Here is a 19,475-nt window from a genome sequence, read left to right on the forward strand (position 1 = left end):
TCTAAATCGCATCTCATTTCGTCCCTAACAAGCTCTGGGAAAATCAACTAACCTGTGATCCAGCACACTTCCATTCGTCTCGAAACGGATGATGAAACGTAGTTGTAGTTCCTTTTAAGAAGATCACAAATTTTCACAGTCGATAGTCCAGAAACGTGACTGCTAATAATAACATTGCGAATTCCTAACAATAACCTCCTTCCACCTCGTCCCGACGCCATTTTCAAAAGGTTGATCTCGTTCATTTCTCGCCTGTACTCAGCACACGGTTTATACGATACGATACGCTTCTCACACGTTTTGTTTACACGGTTCTTACATGGTTTATATGATACGATACGGTTTCTGTACGATACGATACGGTTCTTAATACGATACGATTCGGTTCTTATACGATACGGTTCTTGTACGATACGATACGTTTCTTACACGGTACGAAACGCTTCTCATACGATACGAAACGCTTTTCATACGATATGATACGTTTCTAATACAATTCTAAAGTCCACGCTTCTTGCACGCTTTTTAGGTGTAGCAGTACGTTTTAGGGTCTGTATATTGCATATTTGAATTTTTTTCAAATATGTCCTCCCAATTTGAAGGCAACTTCCAATGATAAGAAGTGCCTGGAAAAAGTTTAAAAAAAAAATGTTTTACTTACGTAACGGCAGATACCCCTGGTTGGTTTACATACAGCCTCTTCTGTACACCAGTAACAATCTGTTCTTTCTTGCTCAATGCATTTTCCACAACTAAAAAGTTGAAACAACTGTATAATGATCAAAGATGGGTCAATATTTGAGTTGCGCCACTGCAGTCCTCAACTACCAGTTTTTTTTTCAGAGCTGTACTTAAGTCCAAATTTCCTCTGTTTTTCTAAAAGTTCAACTTTGTTTGAACCTAATTTCATAACATAGTGAAAATATCGAATGGTTTGTAAATAATAATTCATTTCATTAATACTTTTAGTGTTTACAACAAATTTTACCCATGATATTGAACTTTATGACAATCCGAATTTGAGAACTTAAACCATAAGTAACCAACGTTCCTCTTATTCTTTCATTTTCGATAAACCAGCCTGATATAGCAAAATTGAGTAAAAAGTGGACACGCTTTGCTGGATCCACATTGGTAGGATTTAAACCATGACATATTGGTAGTATAACTCATACATTAATTTGCGAACTATATGAACAAATTGTGTTAACGTCTATATGAATAAATGATGCATGCATAAAACGGAGAAGTTGAATTCGGGGATGGGGTTTAGTTGACAGTCTTTTAAATGAAATTCTCATTTGCGACAGTGATAAAAAAATTGTAGTGTTTGACCTAAAGATCAATATTTAGAAAAGAGATATGATGCACTATACACTCTGAAATAAAAATTTCAAAAAAGGTGATTTCTTCCAGTCTGCTGCAACAAAAGGAATGGAGGCCATGCATGCGCGGATCTAGAGGGGGGGTCGGGGGGGTCCCGACCCCCCCCCCCCTGGAAAATGAAAATAGTAAAATTATCGCGAAAATATGCCTCGGACCCCCCCTGGCAAACACAATTATCCTTCGGACCCCCCCTGGAAAAATTTTCTGGATCCGCGCATGCCATGTACATGTGTATGTACTATTTATTTATTCATTTTAAATTTTCATCACTGCCAGCTTCTCTCAATATCTAGCCATGCAGTTCCTTCTTTATTTCAATTTTATAGAACATGAATGGGTTATGTAAAGCAATTAAGAAATTTTTTGGACACAGTACATACAAAAAATGAACAAAAAAATCTGGTTCAACATATCAAGCAACATTAACTTATCATTTTAATCTGAATGAGTTAATTCCAACGCTTGCCCGCGATATCATATGTATGTACTAAACGAAGTCCATCCATAGGAAATTATAATATTAATTCTAAAGACAAAAAGTTGACATGGACCTTGATTTGCGCACAGCATCAAAGAACCAAGATGACAATGAATTATAGAAAAGTAGTGTTTATAGAATTTTAGAATGGATCGAAAATGGATATGAAATTTGTTTTTCTTCATACATGTAATTCTATGTCATTGCAGAAATCTTTGATCTTTTTCTACTTGCATTCTTTTCAACTGTGTCAAAATAATCATAACAGTTATCTACAACAGACTCCAGTCATACCTGGGAAATCTAGAACATCTGTAGAACAGTATTTGTCTTTCTGCTATGACATTGCCGTTCAGCAAGATCTGAAGTGGAATATCTCCCTCTCTGTCTAGAATATGAAGTATTGAAAACAATGTACATGCCTTTCTGATGTTTTATACTTATGATAGAAATTGCAAAAAAAGAAAAAGCTTTACCAAACTGTTTTGGCCGATAAAGTATGTTTTTGTGAAATATGAGCAAAATGGGGTTGAGAATAAATGCTCTAAAAAGAGGACTTTTGCATTGTCTGGTATGATCTTGACCCTTAAACTTCATTCAAGGTCACTGCACACCCTTTGAACATAGACACTATTGTAAGTGAAGTATAAGCAATATTAGACCAAGAGGAGAGAAGATATTCTCCAGACAAGAGATCTCGGATGGACAGATGGGCAGAAGGATGGAAGGATGGACATATAGACTGATCATTATAGAGTGTTCGCAGAGCACTGTACAAGTTCTCAGCCAAAATTAAAGTCTTCTTTTCATATTTTCTTATTTCTGGGTATTTTTGGATAGAAATTGACATACTTTAATTGATGAAATCCTTATTCATCCATCTGTTAGATTAAAGCATCATTTACAACCAAAAACATCTTGTTTTTGTGCTTTTTAGCAAGCCCCAAGTTTGCCAGGTTTTTGCAATTTACTGTACCAGTTATCAATTTCATGATGATAACGTGGTAAAAGCCCTGAAATTTGAATTATGCCCTTGTGAGGTCAGACTAAAGGTTGTTAGGGTACATGTAATGATACATAAAAAGAACTCACAAAATCATTCGCTTGTTATTATACTGTAATAAACAAAATCGTAGACAATTCAGTACATAATTGTGCAATCAGGTGTTGAACTTAGCTATGAATCTCTCAGAATTTAGTGAATTCCTTTTGTTTAAATACAAGTTGTATGTATTGATATTATGCGTTGAATCAAATAAGGGATATAATTACGTATCACAAAGAGGTTATATCTTTTTTTAAAAATTAATTATCAGGTCACATCCCCCACTGCTGTTAGTGCAAAGATGTAAAGTAGCAGTAAACAATGATTGTTTAAGCCCATGTTTAAAACTTATTTTTATTTATTTGAAAAAAGATGACTGGATTAAAAAAAATCTTGGATAGTCACGTGCTATAAACCCGAACTCTCAGTTTAGCCGATAATAACAGGTACAGCAATTAATAGTAGTGATTTCAAAATAAGGTACAGCAATGGAAGTCAAATGAAGTCGTACCCAAACCTACTCGTACCCAAACAGACTAATAATCCATTGGTCTGGTGGTAAACAATGATACTTGGATTGTAAATGTAAAAGATAATTTGTTAAGGTTAGGTTTTGTTATAATGTTATTTGAAGGCAGGCATAATTGTATAATTGAAGTCATTTTTCACTCAACAATTTGATTACAAGTCTGTTTGGGACTTTGGGTACATGTACTTTGACTGTAATTCCGCAGCAATGTATTTTGAATTTTTGTATTTTGTGAAATAATAAATTGTAAAATCTCTCATTCCTAAATTCTAATTTTCACTACATGCAATGGCTTATGGTTAAAGAGTTCATGACACATGATATTTACATGCAATGGCTTTTTGCTAAAGAAGTTCATAATACAAATTCATGATTCATGAAGTTCAAAGTACTGTCGTTAGGTGATTTTATTGATTATCATTCATTTTAAAACCAACGATATGTAATTTCACATGACAAATAGTTTCTTAGCTGTATTTGAATAATTACAAACATTTTCTTTTCGAATAAGAATTCTCAGGCTTTTTTTCAGCAAGAATTCCGAGCTATAGGTGGAAAACCAAATGAATCATGTATTACATGTTGTGTAAGCTAGGCCATCAAACTCTACAATGGCAGGTATCAGTGCCGGAATCAAAATAATTCTAGAAAAGAGTATCCAGGCAATTTTTTAACAAACAAATAATAATAACTAAAGTATAGTCTACTCCAGTACTGGTTCTATTTTGAGATTGGATAGTCTGCCCTTGATTCCAAACGCTAGCTTCTGCTGTAGAAATAGCCCTTTAATTTGGTAATCAGTCTTATAGAACTTTGTTGTATGAATACATACGACTAGAAAAAAATAAAAAAAATTGTTTGTACCATAAAAACCTGAATATTTTCAAGGTATTTATAATAAAATAAGTTTCATTAAAAAACAATGCTTCTGAATACATTACATTGAGCTAAATGATTATTTTCAAGTACTAAATCTTGATGATTTGTGCTGAGGTCCAAACACTGTTTTATTTCCGGTTAACAGAGCAACTGCATAGGAGAGTTGATTAAAATCAACTTCCAATGAAAATTTCTACATAAACTTTACAATTAACAAATTGAATAACATTACAATTACTGTTTGTTATAAAAAATATTATCATTGAAGCAAAAAAGTCACTGCAATTGATAATTGATCAATGACACAACAGTAAAACTCGTTTATTATTTTCTTCCTCGTTTCACTCCTCCGAAAATAAATCTTTTCTTGTCTAATTTAAAAAACAACAACAAAATGAAATAGGTTAGGTTCATTCGTTACAAGATCGCATTTGATAACATTAAGACACAAAACGTATACTGTGGAATCATTTGAATTCATGGGGGTCAATTTTCGTGGAAAGTTGGTTTTTTACTTATTCGTGGGGATTAAATTTCGTGGGTGCGTCCGTTTTCCCTTTCAGTAAAAAATAATACTCTTTCTAACAATTTTTCGTTGAGGACATAAATTCGTGGGCAAGGGCTACCCACGAATACCACGAAAATTGAGCCACCACGGATTATAATGATTCCACAGTATATATGTATAAAAAAATCGCATACTATATAGACAAACATGTAAATTGTGCATCACAAAATACAGGGCGGGCAGGGAGGGTTACTATCAACTCCTAACAATCTTATAACAAACGTCGCAATGACCAAAATAACACATGAAACACTATTTATACTACGCGCCAAGTCACTGGACTCGTGCGTGACGAAACTACTAAGTATAGAATAAAGATTTCCGTTATGTCGTAAAATCAAAAACGTTAAGAAATTCATTCATTTTTCCCTAGTTTTACTCCTCGGAAAATAAATCTTTTCTTGTCTAATTTAAAAAGAAAAAGGTTATAGGTGCGTTCTTTACAAGATCGCAATTATATAAAGGTGTAAAGTAGACTTAACGAATTTATATTCCCAAATTCATCGAAACTAAACGGTTTTTTTTCTGAATGCTGTCGTCAATATACCCATCCTTAGCCTTATCAGAAGCCTAACGCCCATGTACTTTAAGTAATCTATCTGGAACGTTATTGTTCGAAGCAGCAGTAGCACCCCCACTTCTTAAACTATGTAAAGAAAATTGTGAACCGTCAAGGCCAATGTTGCTTCAAGCCGATAACAAAATCTATCTTGCTCTGGTGTAGGACAATGGTTTAGATGCATTGCAGACTTTAAAAACCCCCGGAGATTTCTTGTAAGTTATAGCTGTAAACAAATAATCACTTGCAGAAACATTCAATTGCAATAATGAAATATATTTCTCAACCACAAAATGGGACACATATCATTTCCAGTTTTGCGATAATAACTACATTTCCTCTTCTGTAAATGCCAGTTTTGCTTTTAGGTATATTAATTTCTATCTTTGTTTCTTTCCATTTGATATCAACAACCGAATGTTTGATAATTCGCTGAACCGCAAAAATCCCGAAAATCCTAATAGGCTCATCAAGAAAACTCTCAACTTCAATGCATTTTCTGGATCTTTTTGATACTCCTCTTTAAGCTTTAAAAGAATGTCAATTGTTATTGGTTCTTTCCTATTAACTGGTTTCGCAAGAATCCGTTTTCCACCTTCAAGAGCAAGCTTTAGAAATTTTTCCTCACATCCAATTTATGCTATAACAAAATGCTTCTAGCACTGACGATGACACTCGTTGTTGTACAAGACTAGTCAGAAAAAGAGAAACTGTAGCTACTGAAGCCGGCAGTGGTTGAAAATTGTGCTGCAGACACCAAACTTTAAATCTTTTGAAATAACCGTCATATTTTTGGTTTGGTGCGTTGGACTTCGCACTTTTAATAACACCAGGCAAGAGATTAAAAAAAACGACAAGTTGAGGATGTTTTTAAAAAAATCAAGATGTCTCGCCAGTGGCCTTGATGGTTATGCAATGTCTGTAAATACCTCAGAATAATAACTGATTAATTATGACATCAAAATACAATAACAATAAATATAATTATCGTATATTTGGCAATACAGTCTTACCACTAATATATACAAATCTGAACAAGAGGAAACAGTCATCTCTTTTTGATACACTCCTTCACTTTTATATGTTTATATATAAACAAGAGAAAACAGTCATCTCTTTGGAAGCACAGTTCTCCACTTATACACATATATACAATCAAGAGCAAGTCATCTCTTTCGAAAGCACAGTCATTCTTGGATGTATATTCAGGTTTTAAAACCATATGTAATACAATCAATCATGATTATGAGTCCAGCCCTCCAAAACTTACTATGTAGCATCTATATTCAGCCCAAGTACTGTTGAATTTATTGGCTGCAAAAATACTACTCCTGTCAGAACCTGCACAGAAAAAATGCAAGGGTTTTTCATATTTGACATGCTGTTTGATAAACCACCGAACATTTCCTAATATATCAACAATAACTGGCTAGAATGGTAAAGATTTCCATTTCGAAACCACTAACACACCCTTTGCTTGACAATGAATATGCTTTATTGCCTTGCTTATTAGATTAATAGGTGGTACTAACCAATTCATATCTTGAGCCCAATCAAAAGCGAATGCGTTTACGCCGCTATTGCCCGGCGTACAAAACTGAGAATAAATTTTTTTAACTTTAAAATTTGAAGACCTTGCAAAAACGTCACATGTGAAAGGTGTCCAAGCTTGATCAAAATAATGAAAAATATTTTGATGTACGCCCCAGTCGTCAAAATAAAAATTCTTGCTATAAAAATCAGCCTCTTCGTTGTTTTTTTCTAGGTATCCATGCGACGGAAAGTTCTATGTTATTGACAAGACATGTAGAAAAGGCTGTAAATTTTGTTTCATGCTACCTGTTTGTGAAATCTTTATAACTTTTTGATTGTCCGAATATAATTTAATAAATTTATTTTGCAACACATGATTTTGTTTTGATTATTTAAATCAAGCTTGGGGACCTTTCACATGGTGAAGGTTCCCATACACTTTTTTCTCGATTAACAAGAAAACTTGCGCGCGCAAGATCCGTCTGAATTATGCTTGATATACGTTCACAATTTTCCTTTGTATCGCATACCCAGCCGTCTTCTTAATATATAATAACTGGAAATGAGTTAGTTCTCCAATGTGTTACTAATAGTCTCAGTGTCTTTGTAAAAAAAAATATCCCGCAGAACTTAAGCCAAACTGTACTGTATAAACAAAATAACGGATTTTACCATTAATTTACTGATGATGATCTTCGATTCATGAATATTGATACATGTATGATGATAACCACTCGTTAAATCAAATTTATCATGTTATTTCCTTTCTTTGCAAAGTTGATACCTTCTTTTATACCCTCAAATTTTACCTTTCTTTTCACAATGCCAAAAAAATTACATGTCTTATATCTGGTATCAACCTTGGTTTTTTGTTTGCTGGTACAGCCACTGTCAATGGATTAACACAAAAAGGAGCTTGAGGACATTCCCGAATGAGATCTTTTCCCAAAAGTTCGAGAATTCATCTTTCTTCAAAACCTGAATTATCCAGAGCGGATTTGTTGTTTTTCAGAAAAACTATATCGGGTAAATCCTCAAACTCTAACCTGTATCAAAACCTAACTACATTCAAAATGTAATCAGACGGTTTTAACACATTTTCCCAAAATTTATAGGAATGTTTTGAACGATTCTTAACAGAATTTGCATTTTCAAAATCTGATTGAACATCTAGCAAACTAAAATTAGAACAGTACTCAACTTCACTGTTTTCTGGTGTCTGTGTCAGATGTAACGGTTGATTCTGGGGCTGTGGCTGGGTGTCCTCTCTGTTGTTGATTTGTATATGGACAGAATCTGGCGAAATGCCCTGGAAGTTGGCAGTACAAACAGATGACGTTGTTTCCCGGTACTTGATAGGTTCCTCTGAAATACGTAGGCTTTGGTTTGTTAAATCTTTGGTTATATTTCTGGAATCCCGAATTCCCGCGAGAAAGCTGTCTAGGAGTGAGACCATCCAATATCCCGCACTTAGCGGACTGATAATCCTTGTTGTCGTAACTGTACGGATTATACCTTCTCTTCTTAGCGGCTGCACGGGAAATAGCAGAACGAAGTTTAGAAGGTCCTCAGAATTATCGGCCAAATCCGAGTCCGTGTATTCTTTAACGGTGTTTCAACCATGCCTGTCGGCGATGCGCAGTATCTTATTTTGGTGACATAGAGCTTCTTTTTCTTTTTGCATGATGTCAAGTACTTCGCTAATGTCATCTATCATAAGCTTTCTTTCAATCAGCTCGAGACTTCTTAGCCTTTCCTCGTTAAAAGAGAATTGAATTCTGTTAGCATCGGCACGCAAAACACATGACTAAGAGCTCTTGGACTGGAATTTCTCGTGAATTTCCGAAACAATGGCAACTCTCTGTTTCTCGAGTGCTGACTCAATGCGTCGGTTAAAAAAACGAATTTTGTCTGTGGCGTCAAATTGCTCCTCATCAATAGTTCTTGTCTGGTCTGGGTTTAAATTTCTGCCACTCGAATGATGAGAATACTTTGTCTCCGATTCCCCATATCTTATAAACACAATACTATCAACTCCTAACAATCTTGTAAGGAACGTCACAATGACCAAAATAACGTATGAAAAACTATTTATACTACATTGTGCGTGACGAAACTACTAAGAATAGAATAAAGATTTCCGTAATGTCGTAAAATCAAAAACGTTAAGAAATTCATGTACGAACACGGATAGAGCGAATTCTATGATAGAGCGAAAGGTTTTTTTAGTCCCCGGTAAATTTCGTAAGAAATCTTTGCAAAATATTACGGTTATAACGAATTTTGAATATAATATATAATATTATATATATATTTTGAATATAATAATATAATATATACATAATGAATATACAGATATAACGAACTGATTTTAAAGTTCAAGAGTTGTGCTTCTCGCAATTTTTAGAAGATAATAATTACTTACGTTTATATAAAATTAAGAATCTTAAGTTACTGTACTGAATTGCTGATACATTACATGATATCCTTTTTGTTCTACCACTTCTAGTTTCTCCCGGTATTGTACACTGAATCTGACCAGGTGTAATATCTTTTGGTATCGATCTTCCACCAAGTCTGCATGTCATGTTTTCATTAGTTTCCAGTGGTGGCACAAAAGTCACAGACAATGTTACTGGCTTCTGCATAAACAGATATCATTTATCGGAATGACTAAATATCAGTTTATAATGCAATTCTAGTTAAATATATCATGAAATTAGCTAAACAAATAATTATTCATCTTTAACGTAAATCATAACTGTACATGCCTCAAAATATGACACACGTTAACATCATTTTTTAAAAAAAAAAAATGGGTTTTATTTTCTGATTTCATTACGTGTAATAGAAAAGTAAATTACAAAGGTATGATGTTAATTTCCACCAATGTTATACATGAAAGCAAAATATCTGGACGCATCGGTTTACGTGTGAGTTTATTTGGAAACAGATTTACCATACGTTATTTTGTCTTATTTATCTGGAATACCACGATCTGGATATGGACGGACCGTTTTTACCACAAAAACACAGTTCAACTATCAATTTCGTTTTATTTAACCGGACGGTAAAATTTGTCAATACCCGACTTAATACAACAGAAATTTTACATCTGTCAATTGAGTTTTACACCTTTTCAGGTATTAAACCCTCATAAGTAGCTTGTATAAACACTTTAACTCTCAAACTACTGACAGTGCTTATAGTTAGATATGATTAGACTAAGTCACGCCTCACTGCACGTGGCTGGGGTATATTTACCTTTACACCTGTCAAGTGTCATCCCTTTTTAAAACATCCTTTTTCCAAAAGAAGAATAACCCAAACAAAATTAATTTTATTGGTGGTCAATCAAATGAAAGAAGTTATCTTTAACAAATTGTCTCATGAATGCTTTGTTGGATTAAGCCGGAAGAAGACAAGAAAACAAAATGAAAGCGGGTTAATCCATTGTAAGTGCATTTGTGGATCTTGCAATTTTCCAGCTAGTAACAAATAACTTTATTAATGATTGAAAAATAAATTTTCAAAATAAATCATCAACTATTGTGGAAATAGGCGTGTTGGGGAATGTAAAGTAAAAAGAATATAATGTACATGTAAATAAGCACCTATCACACGAGTTTAGCTAAATTCAGTTATTATTATAATTATAGTCCGATTAATATTTTTCCTCATGAAATAACAATATAAAGCAATGTTTCATACTGGTAATTGTATTCAACAGATGAATTTTAATAGGCAACTTTAATTTGTTGCTACTTTGTATGAAAGGCAAAGAAAAAAGTATTAACACTCATTATAATCAAATACTTCATCATTTGTGAAATTGGGACAACAATAGACACATATCATATATCTGGATGTTTCACCTATCCGGACGAGTTGACATGGGAACAAAAGCATCCGGATAACTGAGACTCCACTGTACCCACCCCATCCCCCCATGCCTGCCCTTAAAGAGTATTCAAATATGTTTCCTAGCTTTTATGATCTTATAGAATTATAGCAAAAATGTTCATTTTTGTGTTAACTTTTTAATGACGTCACAATAATTAACGAACGTGCTTATCGTTGTACGGTTGCATTATTGTGAACATAAATACATGGTTATGTTAATAACTCTAAACAATTTGCTTTCTCGAACATAAATTTCAGTAATAAACAGCAATGTTTAAAAGTTCAAAGGTATATGAACTTGGTTGGTATGTGATCAAATCTTCTTAGAAGTCCTTCTGGCTTCAAAGGATTAAATCACGTGACCAAAGTTCATATCTTTGTGAACTTTTAAACATGCTGTTTATTTCTTAATGTTCATACCGTGGTTTGATCCAGTTTGTAGGCATATCCTGAGGGATGATCATGAAACTCCAGACTCAGACATTGGTTTTTCACGGATGGAAGCCAGTAATCAGTAGCAACATTAACACATTCCATTTTTGAGGTACATCTACATAAAACGAAACCACCAAGTCATGAAACTGAAGGACTATTTTACATATCATTACAATACTCTTACTTAGCAACATCAATCTACTGTATGCAGGACTATTTTTAATTTCTTCCCCCCAAAATCTTGATAGTACATGTATATACCTATTGCTGGTCACACACCACCCACAGTTAGCGTCTCTGACATTCATACATTGTTGACAGTTATCAGAGTACTGTCCACACTGAGTCTCCTGAAGCAACTTCACGATCTTGAAACAGATATACGATACATTGATTTGATTGTTTAATATCAATTAGAATCTGCTTTCAAGTTTATTTAAAACTGCTAAGTACATGAGATAATAATTAAAGAGGAAAAAGGTTCAATATAATACTGCTTTTAAGTTCTAAATTCAGCACTGATTTTGACTCTCAAAAATGATTAAATTAAAGCCAAAATATAGATATACTAAAATATATACATAGCATTTTTACCAAATCTATCAAAAAATGGACACAAGCATTTCCAGATATACTGTAATCAATTTTACTAGTACACACAAAAATCAAATATCCATACCTTGTTTTGAGACATAAAGTATGTTTCTCCTTTCATATTTCTAACAGCTCTGATCTCAGACTTGTCCACTTTGATTTCTCGAAGCTCAATCGACTGGTTTTTCACTGGGTCATAAAAAACCTGAAAAGTAAAACAGGTTAATGGGTCGAAAAGCTCACCTACACACTGTAGCACTACTCTGATTATATCACATGTCTAGTTTTAAACTTAGAAAACAAATATTGATTATATCCTGACCCATGTTACTGTTTCCATAACCTTTGGTGAAAACATATATGTACCTTTCAAAGATATACCAAGTACAATTAAAATTGGTGAAAGGGGAAATATATTTTCTTCAACGGCATGCCATATCCTTTTTTTACCAAGAAAAATTCACAGGAATGAATACAGATTGGTTGGTGAGGGGGGAAGGGGCGGTAGGCTCGAGATTTATAACATGAAAATCTAACATCTTTTTCGATTTGAATGTTAGACATCAGAACACATGATTTTTCAACATTAACATCCAGGTACTACTGTATCCTGTCATTTGCAATGCAAAATCCTGTAATAATATTTATTTTTAGTTGTGATTTAAAAACAGTAGGAGGACTGTTAAAAGGAAGGATTCCAATACTTCTTTCAATCTAGACTAGTGAATTTATGAAATCAAAATATAAAGCAGAAAGTGGCGGAAACTGTGAGCACTGTAAAACAATTTTATTTGTGACAACCTTACAGGACAATTTCTTGAAAATAATCATGTTAATTGCGGGAACATTTTTGCAATCAAACCTTATCAATACTATGTGTTTATTACCGGCATATCCAAATGACAATGACTGGTTCGCAGAGAAAAATATTCATAACAACGAGGCCTTCGCAAACCTTGCAAAAATTTCTAACACGCGAATATAAGATTGTTTTAATTAGAGTACTTTAAATTAGGCAGACTGTAGTCATGTTTATGCTGTATAATATAACAAAAACAATCACTTATATATTTTTGTCTTACCTGTATAACAAATCCATTGTCTGTTCCAATATAGAGAATTGTTAAGTGATTGATATCTGAACTTCCAACGACCGTGACTTGATGAGATTTGGTGGAATACACAGCATTGCCTTCTAGTGGTAAGAGCCCAACAATAATACCGTACTGGGGTAGCTTGTTTGTTACATTATTACAATAATCTCCCTTTCTAAAAGCATCATCGAAATTCACAGACTGAAAAAGTGTGATTAAACTTAATGTAAATATAGTTTTAAACAAGAGGCCATTTGGCTATATTACCAACTAATGTCATGAATGTATTGTAAAGTATTGTGTAAAGTACACACTATTTTTAATCACTTAAAAGTGCGAGTGCATTTTATATATGGAAGCAAAATCTGACCCCTTTTATTCATGGAGTGTTTCTGGGAACCATGGGAGAAATTTCCCCTGTGTTCAAAATCAAGTTCCTTTTCTAACAGGATGAGTTTATAGTCTTATCAGATGTTGAGCATTGCAGTGCTCAAAAAGATCCTAAACAATTGTTTATATATTTGATATAAACCTACGTCAAACTTTGAAACGTTTATGAGGCCCAAGAATCGTCCATGGGCCAAAGTCTAAACAATTTTTAAGAACAAGGGCATCGCTAAGCGGAGCATCCCCTAGCGCCATGACTTGTTGTAGGAGGAAATGCATTACTTAGGAAAATACATGTAAATTTATCAGATTAAAATAAATACATGATTGTATGACACAAGTATTTTGTAAAACCACTTTAAATTCCTAATATCTATTTTATCTCGCTATATCAGAGATTTCGTTATATCTGTGTTTGTACTAAACGAGTTTTATTGTATATTGTTTTGGTATTTACGAAATAAAATATTTTAATATAGATAAATATGCATCAATAGTGTTCTTTTTTGACTCTAAATTATCTTTCAATAAATGTCAAAAACAATGCTAAGCTGTAAAAAGAGATTGCTTTTGTAAGGTATGGGATCTATAGGACAATAGCCAGGTGAATTTTATTTAGAAAATCACTCGGTTGTGAAGTAGTCTCTGTGGCTGTGGAGTAGGTTTTGTTGCGATAAATTAAGAATAGATACTTAAATCAACTCTCGAAGCCCTAGGCTTCTTTATAGAATGCCCCTTATCCTGCACATCGGAGATGCTTGGATAGGGAGGACATTTTAACATGCAACAAAATATGCAAGATTCTATGTTCTTTGATAGTATTAAAAACTTACCTGATTTTTACTAATACAGAATTGAATTGGTATATCTCCATCAAATATCATCTCCTCTGTTTTGAGATCATTTTTTGGACACGTATATCTGTGTTTTCTTGACTTTAGAAATGCCTGGTAAATCTTATTTTCTTCAAAAACACACATTGCAGACAACATGGGTTTTGAACTTGAAAAAAGACCCACTAAATATCTCTTTCCGGATATGGTAATAAACAATCCATGCTTGACATGAGTCAAGTTTGTCCCCCCTGCATTACAAGATATAGGAATGTCCTCATACACTCTCTTTGGATCCTCACTATCTATGGACTTACATATTTTAACAAGCTTTGATTGTGAATTCTGATTCACCAGAAGGAAAACAAAATTGTCATTTTCAATCACCACTCTATAGTCCATTACAACATTCCTTGGTGTTTTCAATATCATATCAAAAATTCTCCCAAATTTAGAAGAACCTATATTTACATCTAACAGGTCTGGTAAAGCCGAGAACATGGCAGCTTTCTCCAAGTTGTCAGGACTAAGTGGTAAAGTTGTGTATTGTTTTGCAAAAAGGACGATATTTTTCAACTGTTGAGAGGAACTTGTATCGTTTATATTCAAATAGATTCCCACGGCTGATGCCTGGTTACTGGATACTAAACGAAGAAAACTATTGATACTTGTATGGTCTAAGGAATCTTTATCACGTCTTATACATAGTCCACCTCCCAGTGTACCACACGTAATCAGGCTATCAGGTGTTACAACCATCACTGTATTGTAGTCATCTCCACAGTATTCTTTTTTAAATTCTTCAGATGGCAACTGTGGCAAACAGTTTTTATCTGGTCCAGTTTTTCTGGCAACCTTCTGAATCAGTTTGATGCCATCCATACTAAACCTGTACAGAATATTCTTACCGCTCACGAAAACGTTCATAGTTTGTCGATCAAACTCAATGTTGCGTAGAGGAAAGTTTTCTAGAGGATTGGTAAACTGATTCTCTACCAGCTTTTCTCTGGTTTGACCTCTAATTAAAACGTTTAAACACAAACATAGTGTGAAAAGAATCGGGACCATCAAAGAAGCCTCCATGTTATGCTGTTTACCAATGGTTTGAATTCAGCTCCTTTGTATAATAAAAATCGTCCTCCTCACATGCAGATATCAAGCAGTACTAAGTTTACTCAGTTTTTTTTTATTGTTTTGCACACTCCTCAACATATTCTGCAAAACAATTGAAATAACTGTTGTTGATCAGACAAGTAGTTGCTGTTTAGAAGAGTTTACATCTTTTCTATACTCACATGAACATTAAACAATTGCAAAATAAATATTTCTGCACTATGTAACAATTGTTAAAATTTGAAGACCGATATGTAAACAATCATATTGAACTGAAATATTTATGTGATGCAAATATGTTTTTGATATTGTATGAGCTAACACATATAGACTATCAATTTTAGCAATATCTCTTCAATTAAATATCACATAATTTTTTAACTGATTCAGATATGATAATCATTATTGAAATCAACGACAATACTTTATTTCATTTAAACACCATCTGAACTTGCCAATATGAATGCTATCTGCATTTTGATTCAATCTTTCAACCATGAAAAAAAAAGTTAAGCAAAAAAAAATTTATATAACTTAATTTATGCTTCAGAATCATACTGAAAAGTTGTACATTTTTAATTATTATGCACCATAGAAAAATCTGCAAAGAAATTAATACTTTTCTAGGTTCATGTATAAGATGTTGATAAGATATTAGACTTTGTCCCGGGTTAACATTGCATATGTTTTCTGACATTTACAAAATAGATACATTGAAACACCGTATTGTTGACATTTACATAACCAAGCTTTAAGCCTACAATAATGCTATTAATTTCACTACACTCTGTTCAGTTAGAATCATCTAACTATGTCTCGGGAAAGGTTTGATTTCCTCGTAAGAGCAATCTGCTTTCCCGATTTTTATTTATTCTGTGTTAATTAAATAATATAAAATCAACTTTTTAAGGTCTTCTGAAGACCCTGTACTGATTCTGATGATAATTCTTCATTACTGTTATTCTTCTTCTAGACTTTTTTTTAAACCTTGATAACTTTTTTTGTTTTTCGTCCGATTTCATTCAAATTTTCAGGGTGTATTGTAAATTAGATTTAATTTTTTTTTCACAAAAAAATGAGAAATCGTAACATCTGGGTTTGAGTAATTCCCCTTTTAAAAATATTTTAGGGGTATTCGTTTCCGGACAAAGGCTCCGAAATAGTCTGTAGCCAAAAATCCAAAGTTAGAAATCTTTAAAATTGACACTTTGAATGTTGTCCTCTGATTTTTGTATTTCAGTTTTTTCTAATTGTACCACTTGAATTATAGTAATCGAAATCTATGTTTTAAAAGTTGCAAACTTTTACTCATGTTTTTCTTCGTAACTTTATAGTTTGAAATATTTCTAAATGCATATAGAACAGAAGTTGTCAATAAACTAAAGGGCTCTCATTTGAGACCAGAAAAAAGGGCTTGGTCCCTTAAATAAGGGATCTAGGCGCCTGGAAAGTCTTTGCTGTATAACTAAAAAAAACGATACATGCTACGATAATGATGTCGTTGGAAAAGTTGTTCTTCATTATCTTAAGATTTATTGGTATTAAAAGCCAAAAATTCGAATCTCTTATTTTAATATAGTAGTATAGATACTGAAAATTCTTTATATTACCCATGTTCTTATTATCGCGATTCCACCGTTTTATATCAATTCGCGAGATGTAAAATCGCAAACGCGGGACTCTTCCCCTCATTTCTTATTGTTCAAAACTCTGCAAAATGATGGCTAGATTTTAAATTCCGCGAAAAGTGCTTCTCGCGATTTTACGCGGATATTGATTCCTCGCATTTAGTTAGGGATCTACAATGTATTATCTGTTACTGTCTGCCATGTACGGTTTAAACGATTTTTAAATTGAATTCAGCTGTTGCAACTCCAGCAACTCTCTGAATTCTTATATATATTCTTTATTTCATTTACATTACTCGAAGTTTATGAACACAACAATCAATAAAAAAAATATTAGAAAAACGATGAGTTACATTACATTATTATTTAAGTCGATAGCAGTAATTTATTCCATTTACGTCATGCGACAATCAAAAGACCTTCAATAAATATTCGTCTTATTTGTCTCACTGGTCTTAACGATCATGTGAAAGCGTAAGTTAAAGTCGCACTATATCATTGGGAATAAATATCATATGCATAGTTACCTTATGAAGCCTTGGTATTGTTTGGGTGGAAAGTGTCAGGTCGACAAGGAGTAGACAAAAGGAAACTAATAAATTGATTTATCCTAAGGATATCTTTTTTTAAATTTTCTAAAGTACAAAATCAAATAACTAAAATGATCATTTATTCATTTAAATAATAAGATAGCATGATTTACAGTATTTGACGTGCTTTTCAATGCTGTGAATTCAGTTGCATGGCATTTTAATGCATGTTATTTTATTGCTCATTTCTATAATCCAAAAATCGTGGCAAGACATTTAATAAAAATATCTATGAGTCCAAGCCTAGATAATTCTGTGAAATGCTTCTTCTAAACTTGTATTCAATAAGAATTAAATTAAACTTACCTAATTATTTGTTTTGCCTGAAAAACCCACAAATAATTTTCTCTTTGACGAAATACACCTATGTTCATGAAACTTCAAATAGAGATACAATACTAGTCTAAGCTACAGTCACGTTATTCTAGGATGCACACAAGTACTTAACTTCTTTTTGGTGAATAAAACTACTGTAAGTCAAATGTCTACTCTATTTGTTTTATCCTTACTTCCTTATTTCATAAGTTCTTGTAAGTGTGACAAAACGCAATACTTACCGCTAACATTTATTCTGAACATCGGCTTATACTAAAAGTTTAAATCTTTACATATTAACACGTAAGAAAGTTTTCTAGATGATCAGTTTCTTTTCAGTTGCTTTACGTTGACACTTTTTGAGATGACACTTTCCGTATTTAAGAAAACAATACAAAACAAGTGCTCGGTCTAGAGTTCCTTATTTCTTGATCGTTTGATCTTTCATTGACATACACAATAAATGAAAATGCAAAAAATTAATTTCCTGCCGATTAGCCATTACCTTATCCATGCACTGTCACATAAAAGCAACACATTACTTGTTTTGATTTTATGGCAATTGTAATTAACCTGTGGTGAGCCCCTCTTTCGAAATTTTACCTGTACGATTCACCTGTAACTAGCCTCAACTCACTGGACCTTTAAAATTAAAATCAGTCGTGCACAGTTTGGACACGGCAGTCCGAGGGAAAGGATGCAACCTAGACTTCTCCTGTTTTTATTGTACAAGTCCTGGCACATTTTTACTTTGCTTTCATATTTATAATTTTTGTCATTATTATCATTTTTTTAACGTTATTGTTTCATAAATGCAGTAAATGTCTTAAAACATCCAGTTACGAAGTTTCTCGGTAATTCCAACTTAAAGCTATTCACGTTTATCATTAAATATCTTTACCAGCTGTTACCTATATTTAGCATTCTTATTATGGTGGTCCGTTTATGTCTATATAAATGAGATATGTTCCGTTGGTCTTATTTTAGTAAGTGTTCAGTGTGAGTAAGTGTAAATGTATCCATAAGTAAAGTAATGCATGTATTTCATGTATGTTATGCGTAACAGAAGTTACGAGTAAGTAAAATGTCTATCATTGAGACATGCAGTATGTATGTATATGCCATGTGTTGGTATGGTGTCCACCTTGTGACATAAGTATGTATTTGTATTTGAACAATTAAGAGGTCTAAGTATTCCTTGTAGTTTTCTTGTATGATTCCACGGATAAACATTGTAAACATCTATGACTTTTAGTGAAGCATCAACCTCCTACAGGACCAGCACCAGCAGAAGGACAGTCTCACCACAACCGCTATACTTCACGGATCATCTATTTAATAAACAGTGCTCTCCTCCAATTCCAGATTTATGGACGAATCATTTGTCAATGTATTTTATAATTCAATGTAGAAAGGAAATATAAATCATTTAAGTAAAGTCAGTATTTATTTTTTATCAGTTGAGGATCAGGATCTTCTATTATCCCTAGGTCACTTAGTCATTATGTGACATCCACTATGTGAATTTGTACGCAAACCGAACATCGATACAAAAATAAATTGGCTACTTTGACAGTTTATTACAATATGTAAATATTTATTTTTA

General features: G+C 33.2%; 1 protein-coding gene across 3 annotated transcripts in view; it reads right to left on the minus strand.

Moving 5' to 3' along the window:
• Positions 1–15,412, minus strand: part of LOC105348258 (plexin-B2) — a 40,065-nt gene extending 24,653 nt beyond the window's left edge. For all 3 annotated transcript variants that reach the window (XM_066081871.1, XM_066081870.1, XM_066081872.1), the window contains exons 1-8: positions 14,224–15,412; positions 12,992–13,204; positions 11,995–12,114; positions 11,577–11,683; positions 11,301–11,430; positions 9,457–9,619; positions 2,159–2,252; positions 662–752 (exon numbers count right to left, since the gene is read on the minus strand). In XM_066081871.1, coding sequence (XP_065937943.1) covers positions 662–752; positions 2,159–2,252; positions 9,457–9,619; positions 11,301–11,430; positions 11,577–11,683; positions 11,995–12,114; positions 12,992–13,204; positions 14,224–15,306 — 2,001 coding nt within the window. In that variant the 5' untranslated portion in view covers positions 15,307–15,412. The remainder of the gene's footprint in view (positions 1–661; positions 753–2,158; positions 2,253–9,456; positions 9,620–11,300; positions 11,431–11,576; positions 11,684–11,994; positions 12,115–12,991; positions 13,205–14,223) is intronic.
• Between the last annotated feature and the right edge of the window lie 4,063 nt (positions 15,413–19,475).

This window comes from Magallana gigas, chromosome 4 (genome assembly GCF_963853765.1).
Source record: "Magallana gigas chromosome 4, xbMagGiga1.1, whole genome shotgun sequence".
Taxonomy (NCBI): Eukaryota; Metazoa; Mollusca; class Bivalvia; order Ostreida; family Ostreidae; genus Magallana; species Magallana gigas.